The 19,784-nt window shown below is 37.5% G+C and overlaps 1 protein-coding gene across 1 annotated transcript in view; it reads right to left on the bottom strand.

Annotated features, from left to right (window-relative positions):
- Window positions 1-19,784, bottom strand: part of GRM1 (glutamate metabotropic receptor 1) — a 468,268-nt gene that overhangs the window by 305,232 nt on the left and 143,252 nt on the right. The window contains exon 5 of the mRNA XM_042940021.1: window positions 264-513. Coding sequence (XP_042795955.1) covers window positions 264-513 — 250 coding nt within the window. The remainder of the gene's footprint in view (window positions 1-263; window positions 514-19,784) is intronic.

Here is a 19,784-nt window from a genome sequence, read left to right as displayed (position 1 = left end):
ATTCTCCAGAATAAAACATTCTGGCAACAACTTCCCATCTTTTTCTGAAGTAGTCTCATCATCTTGTCATTGACTGCCCTGCTCTTGTCTAGCAGGAAAATGACAATAGCCCTATTCTCCATGAGCTCTAGAGCAAAGGTTCAGCCCAGAAGACCCTGTCTGGAGTCAGGATGTCCAGATTTATGAGAGCAAGTATATGTGAGCCAAAGTGTATGTGGGAGGGGGGGGGTGTGTAAGAAAGAGAGACAGAGATTGAGATTTACCTTCCAATGAGGGAGAACTCTCCCACAACACCCAGGCGCCGCATGGCACTCAGGAGGCCTCGGACAGTCATGCCTTCGCAGAAGCAGACAACCACTCTGGCCTTGGGAAGCCTCTCCCGAAGCTTGCGCAGGAGTCGGTCAAAGCTCTTTTCCCCAGCATTGCTGTAGATTTTGTCTGAGTGGGCGATGCAGAGGCCTTCCTGGGCAGCCAGCTCTTTGAAAGCATCCATTCCGCTCTCCCCATAATTCCCTGTCCAGAAACAACCAGCAGATGTTCAAGACAACCTGGCAGCACAGCAGTTACAAGCTTGAATAAAGGCTCATTAGTTGCAAGGAATGGAGAGGACAGACTTGCCAAATAATTTGTAAATATAACTGGAACTGAAGGAAGATCTGGATGGATTCAAGAGAGTAATCAACTGTAATCAAACTATCAACTACGAAAATAATGAGAAACTATCTAACCGGGCATCCACGGTGAAACAAGTTTTGAGAAATAAAGGACTACTGCCCTATTTTACAACAGCAATCAGTAATGGTTGTCACAGATTTTAGCAATGTGGGAAAGATCACCATGTTGGGGTAAGAGGTCAACCAGCACAAGGAGAAGCCCTGTTTATTTGAGGGCTCACTTCTCTGGCTTCCAGTTAAGAGGCAGACACTCATGGTGACAGCAAACCCTGAAGAGTAAGAAAAACGAATGGAACACTTGGCCAGGTCAGAATAAGTAGACAAGACCTAGCTGCATGGTTTAGTCAAAATCCACCATCCTCTGATGAAGTGATAGGATGATGGGAGATTTGGCCTTATTTAACGATCATTCTAAGATAAAATGTACTTGAAGAACTCATAGAAATCAATGAAATAAAACAAATACCACCTTGTGTCAGTTTCCCATTTCTCTATTTCACTGCTGATTCTAGCCCCCACCTTAGTGTCCTCTGTACCTCTACCCGCTTTCCCCAAGTTTGGGCATTTCGACACCTGTGTAGATGATCCAAAACCACATCCTCCAAGTTTCTCAACCCCCTCCATCCAATGATATTTTCTATAACCCTCTTACCTCCATGGTCACACTTTGACCTTGTTGTCACGAATGTTTCCAATATCTCTGAATATAGATGTCAAACATCCCAGTCTCTGTTTATACCCTCTTATCTTTCAAGCTCATATATTCTGCTACCCCTACTCCAACATTTCTTCAACTTTATGAAAACCTCAAATCCATTGACTTCCCAATCTTTCTTTCCATCCTTCCTCTCATTTGCCTCTTAGCCCATCTCATATCTTAAAGGAGTGATTATAAGGATAGGCTGTTTCCTCATAATCCTTATAATCCTCATAATCACTCCCTTACAAATTCCTTAACTCCTTTGTGTCCTCCTGACAAACCTCAATGCTAGTTAAAACAAACCATTCACCTATTCCATGTCTCCACTTGAGGACCTAAGTATGCCTGGAAAAAATTCAAAATCTTGATGACTGGTCTTATTAAAAATTCATAAGCATTCACACCAAAAGGGGCATTCAATATTGCAAGAAAATTATACTACATCTCCTCCATAAATAAAATCTCCTAGTCCCTAACATGATAATTTCATCCTTACTCTTCCCTCCTTAAATCTCCAAACTATTGGCCCCACCTCTGACCCTCATCTCAGCTGGGATCTTCATTTCATATTTCAATAAGAACACAGAAACAATCCAACAAAAACTAACTCAGCCACACATCACAACATCTACAAAGTTTTCTTTGTTGGCACTCATTTCTCTGGCATTTCTCCTGCTGCAAATTTGAAGTGTTTCCATCTTAGGATAGAGCCAACTCTTACTCAGAAATACTAGGTCTCATTGCTTTTTGTCTATTCAAGAACTTTATCCTGCAATTGTCCCTTCTCTTTGCTAAAAATCAACTATTTCCTTCTACTGGTGTCAGTAAAAAATAAAAACTAAAAATGTTTGGACTCTTTTTCCCACTTGAGTTACTATCTCATTTGCCATTCCTACTCACAACCTAGGTCTGTGTGTTTGCCTCAGCATCTGCCATGCTCTCCTTTATCACCCTTCCCATAACCTCAGAATCTTCTCTTGTCAAGGTCACCAAAAAATTCCCTGTTGCCTATTTTATGATCTGTTCTGTCTTCGTCTTTATTTACCACCAAGGTGCATTCAACAGCTGGCCACACCCTCCATGATATCCTCTCAGTATCAGTCTCTGTAATGCATCCTTTCATGATTTACTCACCACTTACTGACTACTCCTTGATGAGCAGAGGATTTTCCTCCTCTGCTCAGCCTAGAATATTGTCATGCCAGGACCTGGTCACATTCAGTCACATTCCTTCAAACAGCATTTGAATATTATGGATAAATCCCAAATGTAGGTCTGCAGACCAGACTCCCCTTTGGAGCAAAAGATAGTACACTCAATTGTACCCTTGATATATCCACTTATAGACATGTTAAAGTTAACATATTTGAAATAGAATGTTTTCCCTCTCCACCTTGTAAATCTGCTCTTTCCAGGCATCTGCTGTTAGTAACTAATGCCATTGCCCACCACACTGCTCAATAACAAAGTTTAGGAACTCTTGATTTCTAGCTTTCTCCCATGTTCCAGATCTATTCCACAGACTGTTCTAAAACATTTCTAAGCTAGTCTCCTCCATTTCAACCTCAGCCATCCTAAACCAAGTGTCTTAGGTCAGGTTCCCTAAAAGCAGAGCTGAGATGAAGCTTCTTGTTCAAGTTACTTATTGAGAAGAAGAGGAGCTAGAGAATCAGGGAAGGACAGGTCAGGAATCCTAAGCAGGAATGTCATCTCAGCTACTGATAAGCTTCAGTATGATTCCACAAAAAAGTGTTACAGCAAAAACTGTAGCACAAAGTTAGCCCCACCTTTAGGCAACAGGACCCCTTTGCCACTCGGTCATTGGCTAAGGTCCATGAGAAGGGAGGGGAGTTGTAGCCTCCCAGGAAGGAGTCGGCCAAGATTTATAAAAGCTTACTTTCATAGTAGCTGGGAGATTGGTGTACAAGGCAGCTACATGTAATCTGGACAGGCCATTAACAGCATCCTCTATTCCAAGTAACTGTCAGTTCTTGCCTTCACAACTATCCTATCCTCTGATTGGTCTCCTTGCGTCTATTCTTGTTCCCAATGATTCATTCCACCCCTAATAAACAGAGTGATGAGTTAAGGTATAAATCAGATTATATCACTTCTCTTCAAAAAGCTTCAATCACTTTCCAGCATACTTAGAATGATACCAGAACTCCCTCTCCCGAACTACCAGCCCTTTACATGGACTGAGCCTTCCAACTTCTCCACTCTCATCTCTGCTCACTTCCCCTCTCCCACCTTCTCTAGACCATAGCCTTCTTTCTCTCCTTGGAATACTGTAAACTCACTCATGCCTCTATATTACCTGTTTCCATCACCTGAAAAGATAATTTTCTACAGATGTTCTTATCAACCTTTCTCAATATAAATGTCATCCCTTCTGAAAAACTTTTCCTTATCAGTTATCTTAAAGAAACCTCCCAGTAAATCCTGTTCATGTCCCTTGATTTTATCTTATAACCTATATTTGACACTTTTTCTTGTTAATTTTTCTCTTCCCTCTAGAATATAAGCTCCATGAGAACGCCTCTTTGTGCCTCACCCAATGATGTATCCCTAATACTGAGAACAGTTCTAGACACTTAATAAACGGTAAAAGTGCATTTGTTCTAACAGCACAATACAAAAAGGAACAAAGGTTGTAAATAAGCAACTTGAAAAAAATAAGCAAAAGTGGGTGATAAGCATATGAAAAAAATTACTGGCTCTCATTAATTATCAAGACAGTGCCACTAAAACAAGATATTTTTTCACCTATCAGATTGCCAGAATTACAAAAATTAATAATATTTAATGTTGACAAGACACGAATACATTTACTTTTGGTGAAAGCAGTTCAAACTTTTGGCAGACAATTTGGTAGTAGTTTTCAAATATTTTTGAGGTAAATATCAATATTCAATATATACATTATATAATAAATACATTAATGGTTAAATACATCTATAGTTAAGTCAAAATCATTTAAAAGAATAGTATTATCCCCCCCCCCGGCAAAAAAGGACATAGGACTTAAAGTTCAACATCTATAAAAGTTTCATGGGCACTGTAATAAAACCTAATGAGTTTCCTATATTGTTGAAAAGGAAGCTTTCTCATTTCCTTTTTCATAAGATTAAATTATCAGCTAATGTATTTTCCTTTTAATTTAACCATCTTTAGTGGCGTAGTCCAGTCCATTGAAGCCCAAATGGAAGGACTGATGCATCACAAAATCCTCAGCTCCATGGACTGTGGAAACACATCATGGCTCATACAAGAGGCATTGACTGATTGTAAGCATGAAAACTAACTGGCAAGTGGACGCTCATTTGTCTACAGAAGAGGGTTTGAGAAAGGATATCAGATGCCACTTTCCCATAGTAAATACACATTCAAGAATCTACAAGGTACACAAATACCACTAGCCAAGTCCCTTAGGAAAAGCACTAACATCAGTTTGTCAGAAGATGTTGTTACAAGGGCAATAACTTCATTGCTAAAGTGCCTTGCTTGGATTTCAATTACAGAAAACTATTTCATTCCCTTCTTAAAATACATGCAGATTAACTGAACAGGAATTTTTCAGGTATTCAAATAACAAAATCTTTGTTTTCTAAATCTAGTAAAGACCTTAGATATACTCTAAACCCCTCAGGTTACAGACAAGGAGATTGAACCACAGACGCTCAATGGCTCACCAATGAGCATGAAGCTTATTGTGTTAGAACTAGAGCAGTTCTGAATGACTTGACTCCTAAGTTACTGCTCATTTTTCTTAATAGCAAAAGTCATTTAAATGTGCATGTTTTCATAATCAAAAAAAAGTCTGCATAGGTCAATTGGTTTCATAAAATATTTGTGCCATTTTCTGTATTCATATTTTCTTGCTCACAGACCAATCATTCATTATAGAAATTGATAGCTGAATATCATGCATTGGGCCATGTTTAAACTGCCTGTTTTTCTCATTGTACCTAGAAGTCTCCAAAGTAGCACATAAATTTCCATGAGAAGAGTTCTAATATAGGAAAAACAACAATAATAACTTTTACTTTTATAAATCTTTATACTTTAAAATTTGAATTCATAAACATTATCTTCCTTGACTCTTAGAACAACAGCCCTATTGTACTCATTATATTGATAATAGTACTAGATGCAAAGACCATAAAAAATGGGACAAAAATTCCTACAGGAAGTTTAAAATCATGTTACTTTCACTTAGCAACAGAACTAATGACATGACATGGACAAGCGTAAGTATCTAATAGAGGTGCTATGGATTAGGAATCAGGAAATCCCACCTAAAGAATGTGCCACTTGTTGGAAAGGATATGGAGAAAAGGGAACCTTTGTATTCCATTGCTGGGAATACAAATTGGCATAGCCATTAGGAAAACAGTATGAGGTTCTTTAACACATTCTGAATAGAACTACCATATGATCCAGCAAGACCATTGCTAAGTATATATTTAAAGGAAGTAAAATCAGTATTTCAAGGAGATATCTGCACTTCTATATTCATGGCAGCAGTATTCACAACAGCCAAGGTATGAAAACAACCTAAGTTTCCATCAGTGGATGAAAGCAAAACGAAAATGTGGTCTAGATATATGATGGAATATTACCCATAAATAAAAGGAAATCTTGCCATTTGCAACAACATGGCTGAACCTGGAGGACGTTATCCTAAGTGAAATAAGCCAGACATAGAAAGACAAATACTACAGGATCTTACTTATGTGTAGAATCTGAAAGAGCCAAACCCATAGAGCCAGAGAGTAGAATAGTCGTTACCAAGGGTGGAAGAGTGGAAAAAATGAGAAGATATTGGTCAAAGGGTACAAACATTCAGTTTTGAAATGAGTGAGCCCATATGTAGTTAATGATATTTATTATATACTTGAAATTTGCTAAAAGAACAGATCTTAAATGATCTTACCATCAGACACACACACACAAACACACACACACACACACACACACACACACACACAGACATGTAACTATGTGAGGTAATGGTTGGCTGTGTGAATTAACTTGATTGTGGTAATCATTTCACAATGTATATGTCTATCAAACCATTACATAGTAAACCTTAAATATCTACAGTTTTATTTGTCAATTATACCTCAAGAAAACTGGGGGCACCTTTATTCTGTGTCTTAAAATATGAATAGATTTTCAACAGATAGAAAGAAAACTGGAGGACAGGTCTTCTTTGCCTCTCTCCCAGGTTATGAGCAAACAATGCCAGACTGAAACTAAAACACCCAGCACTGAGCCCACCTCTGCCTCCTCTCCCCCTTCCATTCTGCCGCACAGGCCTCCTCTTGCCTTCCCTGGTTTTGAAGAACTTATCTAGATAGTTCTGTGTGCAACCCTAAAAGGAGCTGTGAGTGTATAAAGAACTGACTCTAAACAAAACTCTCAAAAAATAAAGGGCTATGTAATTGTAAACACTTAGACTTGGTAGAGAGCGGCAAATTTTCATTCAATTAGCAAATAGTTTATTGAACTCTCAACTCAAAAATTTTCTTGGGCTCTACACTTAAAGAGTTGCCAAGAAATACTGGACATTGACTCTTCCTTCAATTTGATGAATATTTACTACGTGTCTGGCACTGTGCTACACATCTTAGCATTTCATTAATTCATCACAACTCATAAAAAAAGTTTTACAGAGGAGGGCATAGAAGCTGTATAATGTTAAGTAACTTGTTCAAGGTCAACAGTGGTGGATCTAGGATTTCACATCTAACTCAGAACTTCTTGCTTATCACCATCCCTTCACACTGCCTCCTACATGAACTTATACATAGTGTGAGAGTATGACACAACCACACAAAATATAGCAGCAGTAATAAGTTATAAATGCTTCATGGGAAATGAAAAATAGCATAATACCAAATCTCGGAATAAGAAAACAGAGATGATCAGAGAATGCCTCTTTGAAAAGTAGAAATGAAACTGGGCTTTGAAGAACGTAAGCAAGAGAGTGGCATTCAGGGTGAATGGGAGCAAATGAGAAACCACAAAAAAGATTTTTAGAGGCAAAGAGTAGAGAAGTCCCACTGGAGCAGAAGGCTCATGGTTTATAGAACTACACTCTGTATAACAGATCCCTAGAAGCATCTGGCATACCACTACAAGATTGCAACATGGAAATGTGCTATATGGTACTGTGTTGTAACAGATTTTATAACAGACTTTATCACTGTTATAATGTTGCCTAAATCTTAGAGAGTGAGCGAGAAAGGGAAGAGTGGCATCTGACAAAGCCCATAAAATATAATAATAAAATATGTTGAAAACCTTAATTCCTATCTTATGTGACAAAATAAACTGCAGAGTAAATCAAGATTTTCCATAAAACGAAGCTTCTAAATAGAACCTAAGGGGAAGATATATGAGAGAGAACATGGGGTTTACAAAGAAATTCCCATTGTTTGAAAAGTAATTTAAAATTTTAAATATAACAGAACTAAACATTATTGTCTATACAGAGCAGAGTTTTAAAAGGTACTGAAAATGGGGGTAAAAAATAGAACTATCTCAGGAGAGAAAAAATAATCATTATAACTCTGAGTTTTCTAAGCTACATATGATTTTAAAGTTATATATGATTATCCAACCAGATCAACAGACATTCATTCATAAAAGATTGATTTCTAGTGATTTGGTAGCTAAATTTCATTGAGCAAGCAAGCTATAAAACAAAATTGTGTTGGATTTCATAATGTCTTGTATGAACTGCCACCATGGCAAAAAGTAGGCAAAGAAGACTAGTCCTTACATTGGTCATTTTTTTCTTCTACTCTTAAAATTAACTGGGGACATATTTAAGATACAATCTCAGCTCCATTTGGTGGCTATACTCACATTTCGGCCATTATATTGAACCAAGTTCAAGCCCTGTTATTACACCTTCATAAATTATCCTGGTCAAACAAATACATTCGACACAGCTCATCCCTATGTATTTATACATCAGTTATATGAGCAGAAACATTCATACAGGGAAAATACATAGATATTTCTTCACTTCCCTTAATGAAAAAAAATGCTTTTGTTTTGAAAGATCCATCAGTATCATGCTTTAGACTTCCTTAATCCCTGCTCTATTTCATGCTTATACCTTACAAACCTCTTTTGGTATTCCATAGTCGTAGCAGGCTCCCAGATGATGAAACCCCTTGGTTTGTGAACTAGTCCCTGTCTGACAGCTTGAAAACTTAACGACTTTGCCTCCTGGGACATCTTGGGCAAGTAGGATAATGACCCATTTTTAAAAGAATTATGAAGAAATTTGTTTTCACAGCACCTTCTGGGAACCTATTACAATATTCAATAACTATCACTATCAGGAAATTCTTCTTTTTGATGTAAATTCCTTACAGTGAAATCTAAGTTCATTCCCTCTTCGTTTTTAGTGAAGAAAGATACCAGCTGGTATGAATTTGGTTTTTTGTTTTGTTTTGTTTTGTTGTGTTGTGTTTTTTTGAAATCTTTCTGGAAGCCACAATTCAGTTTTCTCTTCTCCCAGAAAAACAGTCCCTGTTACTTCCACCTTTCCTGACAACCTTTTAATTTGTCTGGTTCTCCCACTTCAAACCTAAAAAATGTTATGGCTCCCTTGCCTCCATCCTGATACCTGCAGGCAGCATTATGGGTCTGGCCAATCAGAGTCAGAGGAAGGTGAGTCATCAGCTACATTAGGGGCAGTAAGGGAATTTATATGCAAGGTCAGTGAAGGAACTGCCTCACACAAAGCATTCAAAGGAAAAAGGGATCACTTTTATGAGCAATTTCCCAGCCTGACCCCCAACAACCACAGTTTGGGCAGGTATAGTTATAGCACCCAAGTGGAAGAAGGAAATTTATCAAAAAGTGACTGTCATCTCTATGCAATAGGATGGAACCAAGTAATCTTGCCCTTTTGCCACATCAAGTTTCCAGGTATGTATTACAGGTGAGTGAATAAGAGGATGAATCTTGGAGGCAGATCAACCTGGTTTGAATCCTGGATCTTGATAAAGACATAGAGAGCCTTTAAAGTGCTTTCTTTAAGCTTTGGTTTCCTCTTGTGTAAAATGGGGATCACAATAGGCATCACAAAGACTTGTCATGATTATTAAATCATATGTGTTAATAAATACAAAGTTCCCAGACATACAAAAAGTTCAGGGAGTGGTGTCTATTTTTACTTTCCATCCATGCCTCTCCCAAGTTGTAGAATCTAAAATTGGACATGAGCTTTAGCAATGACCCAAGAGCTTTAGATTCCTTTATTTCCATGTTCCTATTTATAAAGCCCAATCTTGTGATTTTTTTTTTAACTACAGTGCTTTGCTCTCCATTCATGGTCACCTTGTTTCCAGGTTGTCCCTAATTTATTTTTTCTACCAGCCTTGAGCAAAGCAATTCCTCCCCTATTTTATTTTTGCACTTTGGGTACTTACATGCAATGCATTCAGAAGTCTATGTTTGTCTACATTGAATCTCTGTCACTGAGTCTTTTAAGTCATAACTGTCTCGTTGTATCTATTTTAGAGCTTTACACAATCACCCAGTTTGTTGTTTCTCTCACTCGAATCCTTTATAATATGGAGAAAGAAGTTAAGAGAAGAAAAAAACTGGTATAAAAATACAAAAGGAGATCATTATTCCTGCAGAAAAGCCACATTTTTCCATTTCAGTTTTCACGTGAAGGAAAGAGGTTCACAGAGGCAGCTCCTGTCACACCTGTCCACTCTTTCTGCCTATCTGGTTTTATATATACAAACAAACCTGGGAAGATTATATACAGCAACAACAAGTTCAGAATAAGTACCCCAATACACACACACACACACACACACACACACACACACTAAAATTATGTATATATTTTAATGATAACACAGTGCTGGCAAGAGTTCAAGGAAATAAGCACTCTCATATACTACCAATGGTAGCATAAACTGTTCCCATCTTTTTGGTAAAAAATTTATAATATAGATGTTTTAAATCCTATTTGTACTTCTTGACTCAAAAAATTAGTTTTCAGTAATTAATTTCGTTGCCACCAAGTTCTAGTTATAAGGATGTCCATCACAGCACGTAATTGGAAAACATAACAGAAACAAACAAAAAAAACCCTTGTGCTCTACCGTAGAAGATTGGTTGAATAATTATTGTGTATTTACATTAAAAACACATGCAACCATTTCAAAGATGATGTAAAATTGTTTGATGTCATCAAAAATACTTATATTGTTAAGTACAAAAAAATTAAAGATAGTACACAAAGTGCAAAATTTTACATTTTAAAAGTACAATTTTTACTGTGTATTTACATTTATATAGAGAGAAAGTAAAGAATATGCATGAAATTTTTTTTAATTTTATTTTTTAGTAGCGTCTGGTGCAATGATGATTTCAGGAGTAGATGCCTTAGTGCCCCTTATGCATTTAGCCTATCCTCCCCTCCCACAACCCCTCCAGCAACCCTCAGTTTGTTCTCCATATTTATGAGTCTCTGTTTTGTCCCCATCCCTGTTTTTGCATTATTTTTGTTTCCCTTCCCTTATGTTCATCTGTTTTGTCTCTTAAAGTCCTCATATGATTGAAGTCATATGATTTTTGTCTTTCTCTGACTAATTTCACTTAGCATAATACCCTCCAGTTCCATCCACATAGTTATGCATGAAAATGTTAACAGTGGTTTTCTGTAGATGGTAGAATCATATGTAATTATGTTTTTATATTTTTATTATCTTTTTCTTCTAACTTATCTACAATAATCATGAATTATTTTGTTAATAAAAATGATTGGAATAAAATACATATGGTACGGTTTTCATCTGAATATCATGCTAACCATAGCTATTATGGGGTATATGAGAAATTTTTTTCAGAAGGGAAATGAGCCTCTCATAATGACAGCATAACAATATTTCTTCCTAAAAAAAAAAAAATAAGAAATACTAAGGCTATAATGAATGTCCATAGCAAAGTTGACCATAGACCTTGTGCTATTTCCTGAGATATCTAATCCACATATTTGGATTGAGAGAGCATGTGTAATACATATGGCTCTTATGTTTGGGACCCTGAAATGTGAAATGAGCTGCCCTAATTTATTAAGAAGTTTCTCTCTCCCCCCTCTCTCTCTCTCTTTAATATCTAATGAGATTTAGTCTGGGAGATGTAAATTTCCTCATCTACTGAGCTTCTGCCCTAACAAAAAGGTATAAAAGGCTCTGAACACCCTGTCTGCTGTAAACTTCCTACAAGCACTAGGCTACAGGGCTGGCCATCTCTTCTCCATGACAAGGAAGCACTTCAGGTTGAGACCAGGGTGGCTGGCCCCTTAAAGTCTCTCCCCTTTGAACAAAGGACTAGAAGCAGTGTGAATAATGCCTTAATATTATTTGGGCATTATTTCTAATAGGGAATAAAGTAAATAAAGCCTGTTTAACCAGTTTCCGTGTCTTGGTGTCTTGAACATTCTGTCTGAAGTTAAAACATATTGAAATATAGCTTGGCCCGGGAAGGGTAAACAACACTAATATTACCAGATCCTAAAGCAATGGTATAGGGTGAAAATTGATAGAGATACTATTATGTCTTAATCATCTTCTTTTAACTTCACTACACCCTTATTACCTCATTTGGCCATAGTTATCTCCATTCACAAAGGAATCTGAGACCTAACAACATAAAGCAACTTACCCAAAAATTGTCACAGCTGCAATTTGAATTCAGATATGTCCTGACTCTGAAGTCTATGGCTTTTAATTACCTACCCCCTGGCATAGTTGTTGTTTCAAACTCTAGTCGTTTCCTCCATATTACCCATTCGCGTATCCTTCCTCACTAAAAAATACCTGATTATGTCTGGGGTGACTGTGCATAGCCAAAAATATCTACTTTCCCATAGTCCCTTGTGGATAGAGATGCAGATGTGACCCAGTTCCAGACAAGGAGATTTAAGGCTAGGTGAGGCTTCTGGGAAATTTTTGAAAAGGTCAGATGGCAGGCATGCTTCTGGGGCCTTTTTTTTTTCCCTTCTCTCTATGCCAGTAGATGAACCTGAGCCTGGAGGTGCAGCAGCCATGCAGTAACAGTGAGGGGTGAACTATGAGGAGGAAGCATACACATGAAGCCTGGGGCAGCAGAAGACAGAGCAGCCGGGTACCTGGTAGCATTCCTGTGCTTCATTCTGCTCCTGGACTCCCTTCCTCTGGATGCTTTCTTGCATAAGAATGAGAGATGAATCCCTACCTGCTAAGCCACCTTTAAGATGGTTTTCTACTATTTGCAGATGAACACATTCTTTCTGGTTCTCTATATGACATTACTGTAAAATTCCAGGACAAGAGCCAGAAGTCTTGACTGTCTCTAGCTCTGACCTTGAACTGCTTATCATTCTGTCTTCTTTGCTCATGCTTAAAAGACAGGTTCATACCAGGCGATCTTTAAGTTTCCTTATAGCAAGAGCATTTGGTGATTCTAGAACAATATGAATCAGCACTCTTTCATAATCTAGACCTTCATGTCAAAACATATTTCCTATTCTCAGTACTCAGAGTAAGCATCTGCTTAGCAGAATTTTTTTCAACAGCTTCTTCTTCCCCAATCTGATCTTTTACAAGTGTATTACTGTAGGGGAGGAGAAAGTATTTGTTGTGTAATCATTTAACATGTAACTTGCCCGCAGGTTTATTTTTGCCAACTTTTAGGTGTAGAGTCACTGAAAATCAGAGAACTGCCTTGCAGAAACAGGCAAATATGAGAAAACAAAGCTGCTTACACAACAAGCTCATTAGGTGAACCAGAAGGGGTAGAAAGACATACTGGTCAGTGTCACTGGACTGTTATTCATCAGAATCCAGGTGTTCCTTTACCCCTCCAAGGAGCTGCTTTTAGCCACCTTTCGTTCAGCAGAATTAACCCAATCCTATTACTAAGTTCTTGGTTTCCTCCTATTAACCTATTTTTTTTACATCTTTTACATGATCAGTATAAAATTCCATTTAACTGAGTCAAATAGATTTTACCTTGAGTCAAAAGGAAGTTAGCCTATGGAGGAAGATTGTCTGTAATCCAAAGGACAAGCGAGCCTCCTATAGTAAATGTAAGCAGACTAAAATCCCTTAAATTTGGAAAGGTTCTGTGAAACCTAACCAGGGTTTGGTTCTGCTTCTGTCTAGGACCGTGTGCAAACTCTGGGACTCCCCTGGGTTCCAGTTTCCTTTTCTGTAAAGTGAGCTTGTTGCACTGGATAATGTCTGACGTCTTCTACTATGAAGTTGTAAGGCTAGCCCTGGTATTATGCATCATGGTGAGAAAGCTTATTCCACATCACTCTGCATTATAGAACCTTCATTTGACCTGTATTTCACTTGCATTCAAGTTATGCAGAAAAGCTTCCCAATGATGCAGCCAATACTGTTAGAGTAATATCATTTGTTTACAGGAGAGGTAGCATGGCAGAATGGTGGAAAGCAGGAACCCTGGAACCAGAGAGCCCTGAGCTCAAATTCTGATTTCCCATCTATTAGCTGTGGGACTTCAGGTAAGTCAGTTAATTTATCTGTGCTTTGGTTCATCTGTAAAATGGAAATAATAATAGTAACCACCTCTTAGAGTTGTTTTAAGAATCAAATGACTTGTTATATAAATGAATGTTAGAATAACGTAAGTACTATATGAGAGTTTATTATTTATTTGGCTAACATTTGTTGAGCTCTATGTGCTAAGCACCAGAAGCCCTTTACATCATTCTCTCCTTTTGCCCTCAGAAACCCACAGTGTACCATTTATCATATGATAAAACTGAGGCTTGGAAAAATTGCTACTATCTGCATACATGGGAAATAGGAGAGAAGGGAACTCAGCCCTGGCAGTCGGAGTCCAGAGCCTGCAATCTTATTTGACGTGCTGTAGGAGGACCAGATGCATGAGTACGGCCTGGAGGGATGAATCAGACAGGTCAGGGGGACTGCAAGGAAGGCTGTGTCTATGTGTGATGATGAACAAGGCAGAGTCATTGAGGTGCCAACTAAGCACACAACCAAGTAAATGTCACTGGGCATTTTATCTGCTCCTCAGGCCAGTGTATTTGGAATAAGGCCTACACACAATGCTATTAAAAGTGCTGGCAAAGGCCCATCTAGCCCAAGATGCTTCCTTCCCTGGTACCTGAAATTCTGCCATTAGCAAGACATGACTTTTCTCTTTCTACTGGAAAAAAAATGCTTCTGGAAGAGGTAACCTATTAAAGCCCTGACATCCTGATCTGATTTGGCTTAGCAGATCTTTCTGAAAGCAGTGGGCAGCTGGAAGGATCATGATGCCATGGAAATGCCAGGCTGCAAAGCAGAGCAGTACACAGAAGGCGACTTCTTAATTCTACAGCACACTGGGTCTCGGGTACTTTCCTGTGGTTATCCTTGGATCATATGCAAGCACGCACTGATGGTGAATAATTCTTTACATCTGTTATTTAAAATCTTCACAGTACATTTTGACAAGAAGACTACCAAGAGGGAACTGGATGGGCATTTAATGAGATGACAAACAAAGATGATACAGTTAATGGTAATGCTAGAGTTAAAACATACATAAATAAAATATGAAGAGTTTGCAAAGAATCTGAGTAGAAATCATCCACTGTAATTTCCTTTATCCATATGTGGTATCTGTTTCCTTATCCCTATGTGTTAACACAATATATAATTTAATAGCTGAAAACTGAAAATGTGTCATGGTCCAGTTTCTCATTTTGGTATGAAATCATCATCCATTTTCACCATTAAAAACCAAGAAAGGAAACATTATTTGTAAGAAGCCCATATTGGGAATCAAGCATTTTAGGTAAGCTTGGGCTATCACATTGCAGTGCAGAGTGAATGCTTTGCAGGCTTGCTTTCCTCTGAGCTGCCTTTCAATTTGAAGAGCTTTGAGTTGATGAACCACACAGGAACTGTTGATTAAGTTCTTCCTATGACACTTTGCCAAGATCTATGACAGCCAAATCACAACCATCCAATATCTCTGACTTATTATAGAGAAATGATAGCAGACATGTAGAAACTCAAATAAGCAACTCTCTGATCTCCATTTTCCTACCATCACGAGGGAACATAGAAAGATAAGTACCACATCCCAAGAATGGATATGATCTCTTTGTTGTTCAGTTATCTTCTAGCATGTGTGTGTCAGGCAGAGGGAGGCACTTATGGGCAAACACATGAATAGAAGAGAGTCCATGCACTTACAGGCAAACAAATGAATAGAAGAGAGTCCATGCACTAGATAAACTCAGGTCTGGAAGAATCAGACATGCAAAGGCATGATTGCATCACGTGGATGGTGCTGAAGGGCAGGCCAGAGGAAAGAGTATCCACACTCTGTTGGCAAGAATAGGAAAGGCTTCCCCAAGGAAGGAAAAGCTGTACTTGGTTTTAAAGAAGCTGAGTATTTTGATTCTGAAAGACCAGAAAGTTAAAGCATTAATACTATATCTTACACATTTGTCTGTTCCTTGGACCCATTCTAATACAAGAGTAATTATAGGTCTTTGTAGTTAACTAAAAAAAAAAAAAAGAATAAGAGAGGAATAAACAATAAAATGTATGACAATTCCAAATACATACACAGACACATACATGCATATAACTATGTGTGAACAATACACTAAAAAGTCGTCTTTAATGGAAACTAATTTAAATATATTTATATGCACATTAAAAATGAAACCATGCCTAGGGCACCTGGGTGGTTCAGTTGGTTGAGCGTCCAACTTCAGCTCAGGTCACGATCTCACAGCTTGTGAGTTCGAGCCCCACATCAGGCTCTGTGCTGACAACTCGGAGCCGGAGCATGCTTCGGATTCTGTATCTCCCTCTCTCTCTCTGCCCCTAATCCACTCGCATTCTGTCTCCGTCTCTCTCAAAAATAAACATTAAAAAAATTGCTTTAAAAAATGTAACCATGTGATTTCCTTACTCTTTCTCACCTATAACCTATCAGTTCCTTAATCTATGTTGAATCTATCCACTGTCATTACCTTAGTCCAGTCTTCATCGTCTCTGTCTCCAGGACTACTGTAAGTCTTCTGTGTAAAAGACACTCTTATTTCTCTCCAATCCATTCTCAACCCAGAAATTATGGCTGTCTTAAACACAATTGGATCAACTCATTTACTGGCTCAGATCTCCTTAGTGGTTTCCCCTGACACTTAGGATGGAATCCAAAAGTCACATGGCCCTGTGTGACCTCCTGCTTCCTGCCATGCCCACTTCACTTCTTACCACTTTACCAGTCATTTCTGCAGCCACATGGGACCCCTTTTTGTTTTCAAATGTATAAATCTCTCTTTGCTCAGAACCTTGACTCATTTGCTTCCCTCCATCTTTGTTAGACTTCTTTTTCATCATTCAGGTTTGAGTTTCTCAGCTCTGTCTCTTACTCATGGACATCTTCCCTAACCACCTGATATAAAGTGACCCCCATGTTAGCTCCATCACCACACCCTGTTTATTTCCTTCATAGCATTTATGGTGAGATATGGATAAATGTATAACCATATATAGCACTTATGGTGAGATATGGATAAATGTGTAACCATATATATATGTGTGTGTATATATGTATATGTATATATGTATATAGAATATATATATAGAAATATATATATATAGAAATATATATATAGAAATATATATATATAGAAATATATATATATAGAAATATATATATATAGAAATATATATATATAGAAATATATATATATATATATATATATATATATATATATATATATACACACACACATACCTCCTGAATTCCTTTGGGACTTGTAATCCAATATAATCATATTTCAATGGGATAAAGAGTTTTTATCAGGCAGACTAATCATATAGTTGCTACATGAATTGGTCCATACTCGTGAGTTGTCCAACAAGTTATTGAGTTGAAACATTGCCCATGCACTGAACTGGACAAAGGTGATACAGACGTGGCCCTTACCTTCACAAGTATACACAGTAATGGGGTATACAGGCATTAAGCAAATAGCCACACCACACAAAAATAAATATATATTTCTATATATATTTCTATATATATTTCTATATATATATATTTCTATATATAGAGAGAATATATATATACATATTTATGTATACATATATATATGTATATTTTATATACATATATATATGTATTTTATATACATATATATGTATTAGTGGCAGCACCACATCAAAACCCAGGGCTCCTAATTTTGGGGACAGCAATCTCTCTACCACATAGCCCTATAAAATAGAATTGTATATTACCGTTCAGAATGCTCCACACATGCAAAAAGTGACATGTAGGGGGAGAAAACTAGTCTTGAAATTTACTTTAAGATCATAGCATTCTGTGACAGTGGGAACACATTTATTCTCAGCCACTGCTCAATGAAATAATCAATGAAATGTGTGCTGTCCTCCCAGTTCCCAAGTTTTAATTGATTAAACAGCTACTTAGAAGAGTAGACAGTGTTTACTTTTTCTAATTCTGGAAACAATATATAATGTCTTCATAGAGTTATTATGAAGCTAACTTTCTTCTAGGGAGAAATAATAGCCCTTGGGGGAAAGAGCTCACTAGGGCCTTCAGTTTACTCTAGGCTGGCTAGAAAAGTGGCAACAATTTTGATCTGAGTTCATCAGTAGTGATAACAGTGATAATTCCACTCTAAGAAGAATTAGTTAATGAGAAAGTTGAAGAGCATGACAGCAGATACATTTTTATTCATATATTTATTTCCTTCATGTAATTAGAAGGAACTTCAGAAAGAATTTAGCCCAACAAATGCATTTCTGCACAACATTACAGTCTGAGCTTGGGTAAAATCTCTTGCTTCTTAATATTAAACCTCTCAGAAATTAATTGCCTCCTTTCTTAGACTTTTCTAAGTGAAATTAATGTTGATTTAATACGGAAAATAAGATTATCTAAAGCTTTACCTCTGAAAACACCAAATAACTTCATCATTAATAAAATATAGTAGAAGGTGAGTTCATTGAGGGAAAAAATAGCTTATCACAATGTTCCTTTAAATCTTAACATAGTATTGGGAGTTAACTACCATGAAAATATAAAAAACTTTAAAAATATAAAACCAAACAAATTAATTTTCAACTATTCAACATTTACTTTCTCTTGACTATGATACATTCTTCACCTGTTATTCTTTTAAAAAACTTTATGATTTACTTCCGTTATTGCTTATTTACATTTAAAACATAAATGTCATAACTAATAAGTGCACTGACTGATACAATGCCTTATAAAGTTCTTTGTATTTTTCTTTGAAAAAAAGAAGGAAGAGAGGGAGGAAGGGAGGAGGGTAGGAAGAAAGGGAGAAGAAAGGGATGGGGAAGAGAGGAAAACTAAACTCTAGAGCCTTAGGAAACAACAGTGCAAATATAATCAACCCTTTTTTTAACTTGTTCTCAAAATCTTGAGCCATAGCAGTGTAATTCAACTATATTATGGTAGAATTCTCCATGACTTCTAGTTACCTGAATTATCCTAATTATACACTGAAGCAGCATCAGGATTGAATATCGACAGCCAACATTTCTCTTCCCATAATTGCCTTGCTAAAGCCAATATACCTGAAATCTTACAGCCTGACCACCAGAAATGTCTAGATTGCAAAATGGATGCCTGTGCCCTAACTGATCTTTTTGCTCTGGATAGGAAAAGAAAAAAAAAAAAAAAAGCTCCTGGCATCTGTGACTTTAGCTTTAAGCATCTGGGTTCCAGACAAACCATGATCCTGAACTGATAACCAAGTTCCCTCAGGAGTCAGAAAACCCCAACCCACACAAAAAATCAGTCGGGGCCCTTTCTGTTGCAGAAGAAGCTTCTGCAATATGGTGACCCTAATGCTGGCCACACAAGACAGTCCTGGACTAGAGTTTAAGACCTTTAACAACATGCAGTTATCATTCAAACATGACCTTCTGTCCCAGACAGGCATGGAGTGGCCAAACTTAAGTAGCAACGAAGTTTGAGGTTCAATTCAAGGGGAACCAGGGACCACATCCTTGCCACCTTCCCAGGTTACTCTTTGCAGCCTCTCTCAGCATACTACAGAAACACCCCAAGGAAAGTCCTGGCTTTGTCCTGCCAACAACCTATTCCCTGTAAGCTTCAAGTGGAACAGATGGGGAGTGGTGTTGAAAAGAGTAATTGACATTAATTTCCCTGTCACACGTACACTCATATACACACATGGGCTTTCTTGGTCTTGTTTAATGAAACAACTACACTTCAATAAATCCATATATCCTGAATCATAAGCCTCTGCTAGTTTGAAACCAGTCACTGTTTCTGGTGGCTGCTTCTCATGCAATGCAAGCTGTAGG

Source organism: Panthera leo, chromosome B2 (assembly GCF_018350215.1).
Source record: "Panthera leo isolate Ple1 chromosome B2, P.leo_Ple1_pat1.1, whole genome shotgun sequence".
In the NCBI taxonomy this organism is placed as follows: domain Eukaryota; kingdom Metazoa; phylum Chordata; class Mammalia; order Carnivora; family Felidae; genus Panthera; species Panthera leo.
This window is presented reverse-complemented; position numbering and strand designations above follow the sequence as displayed.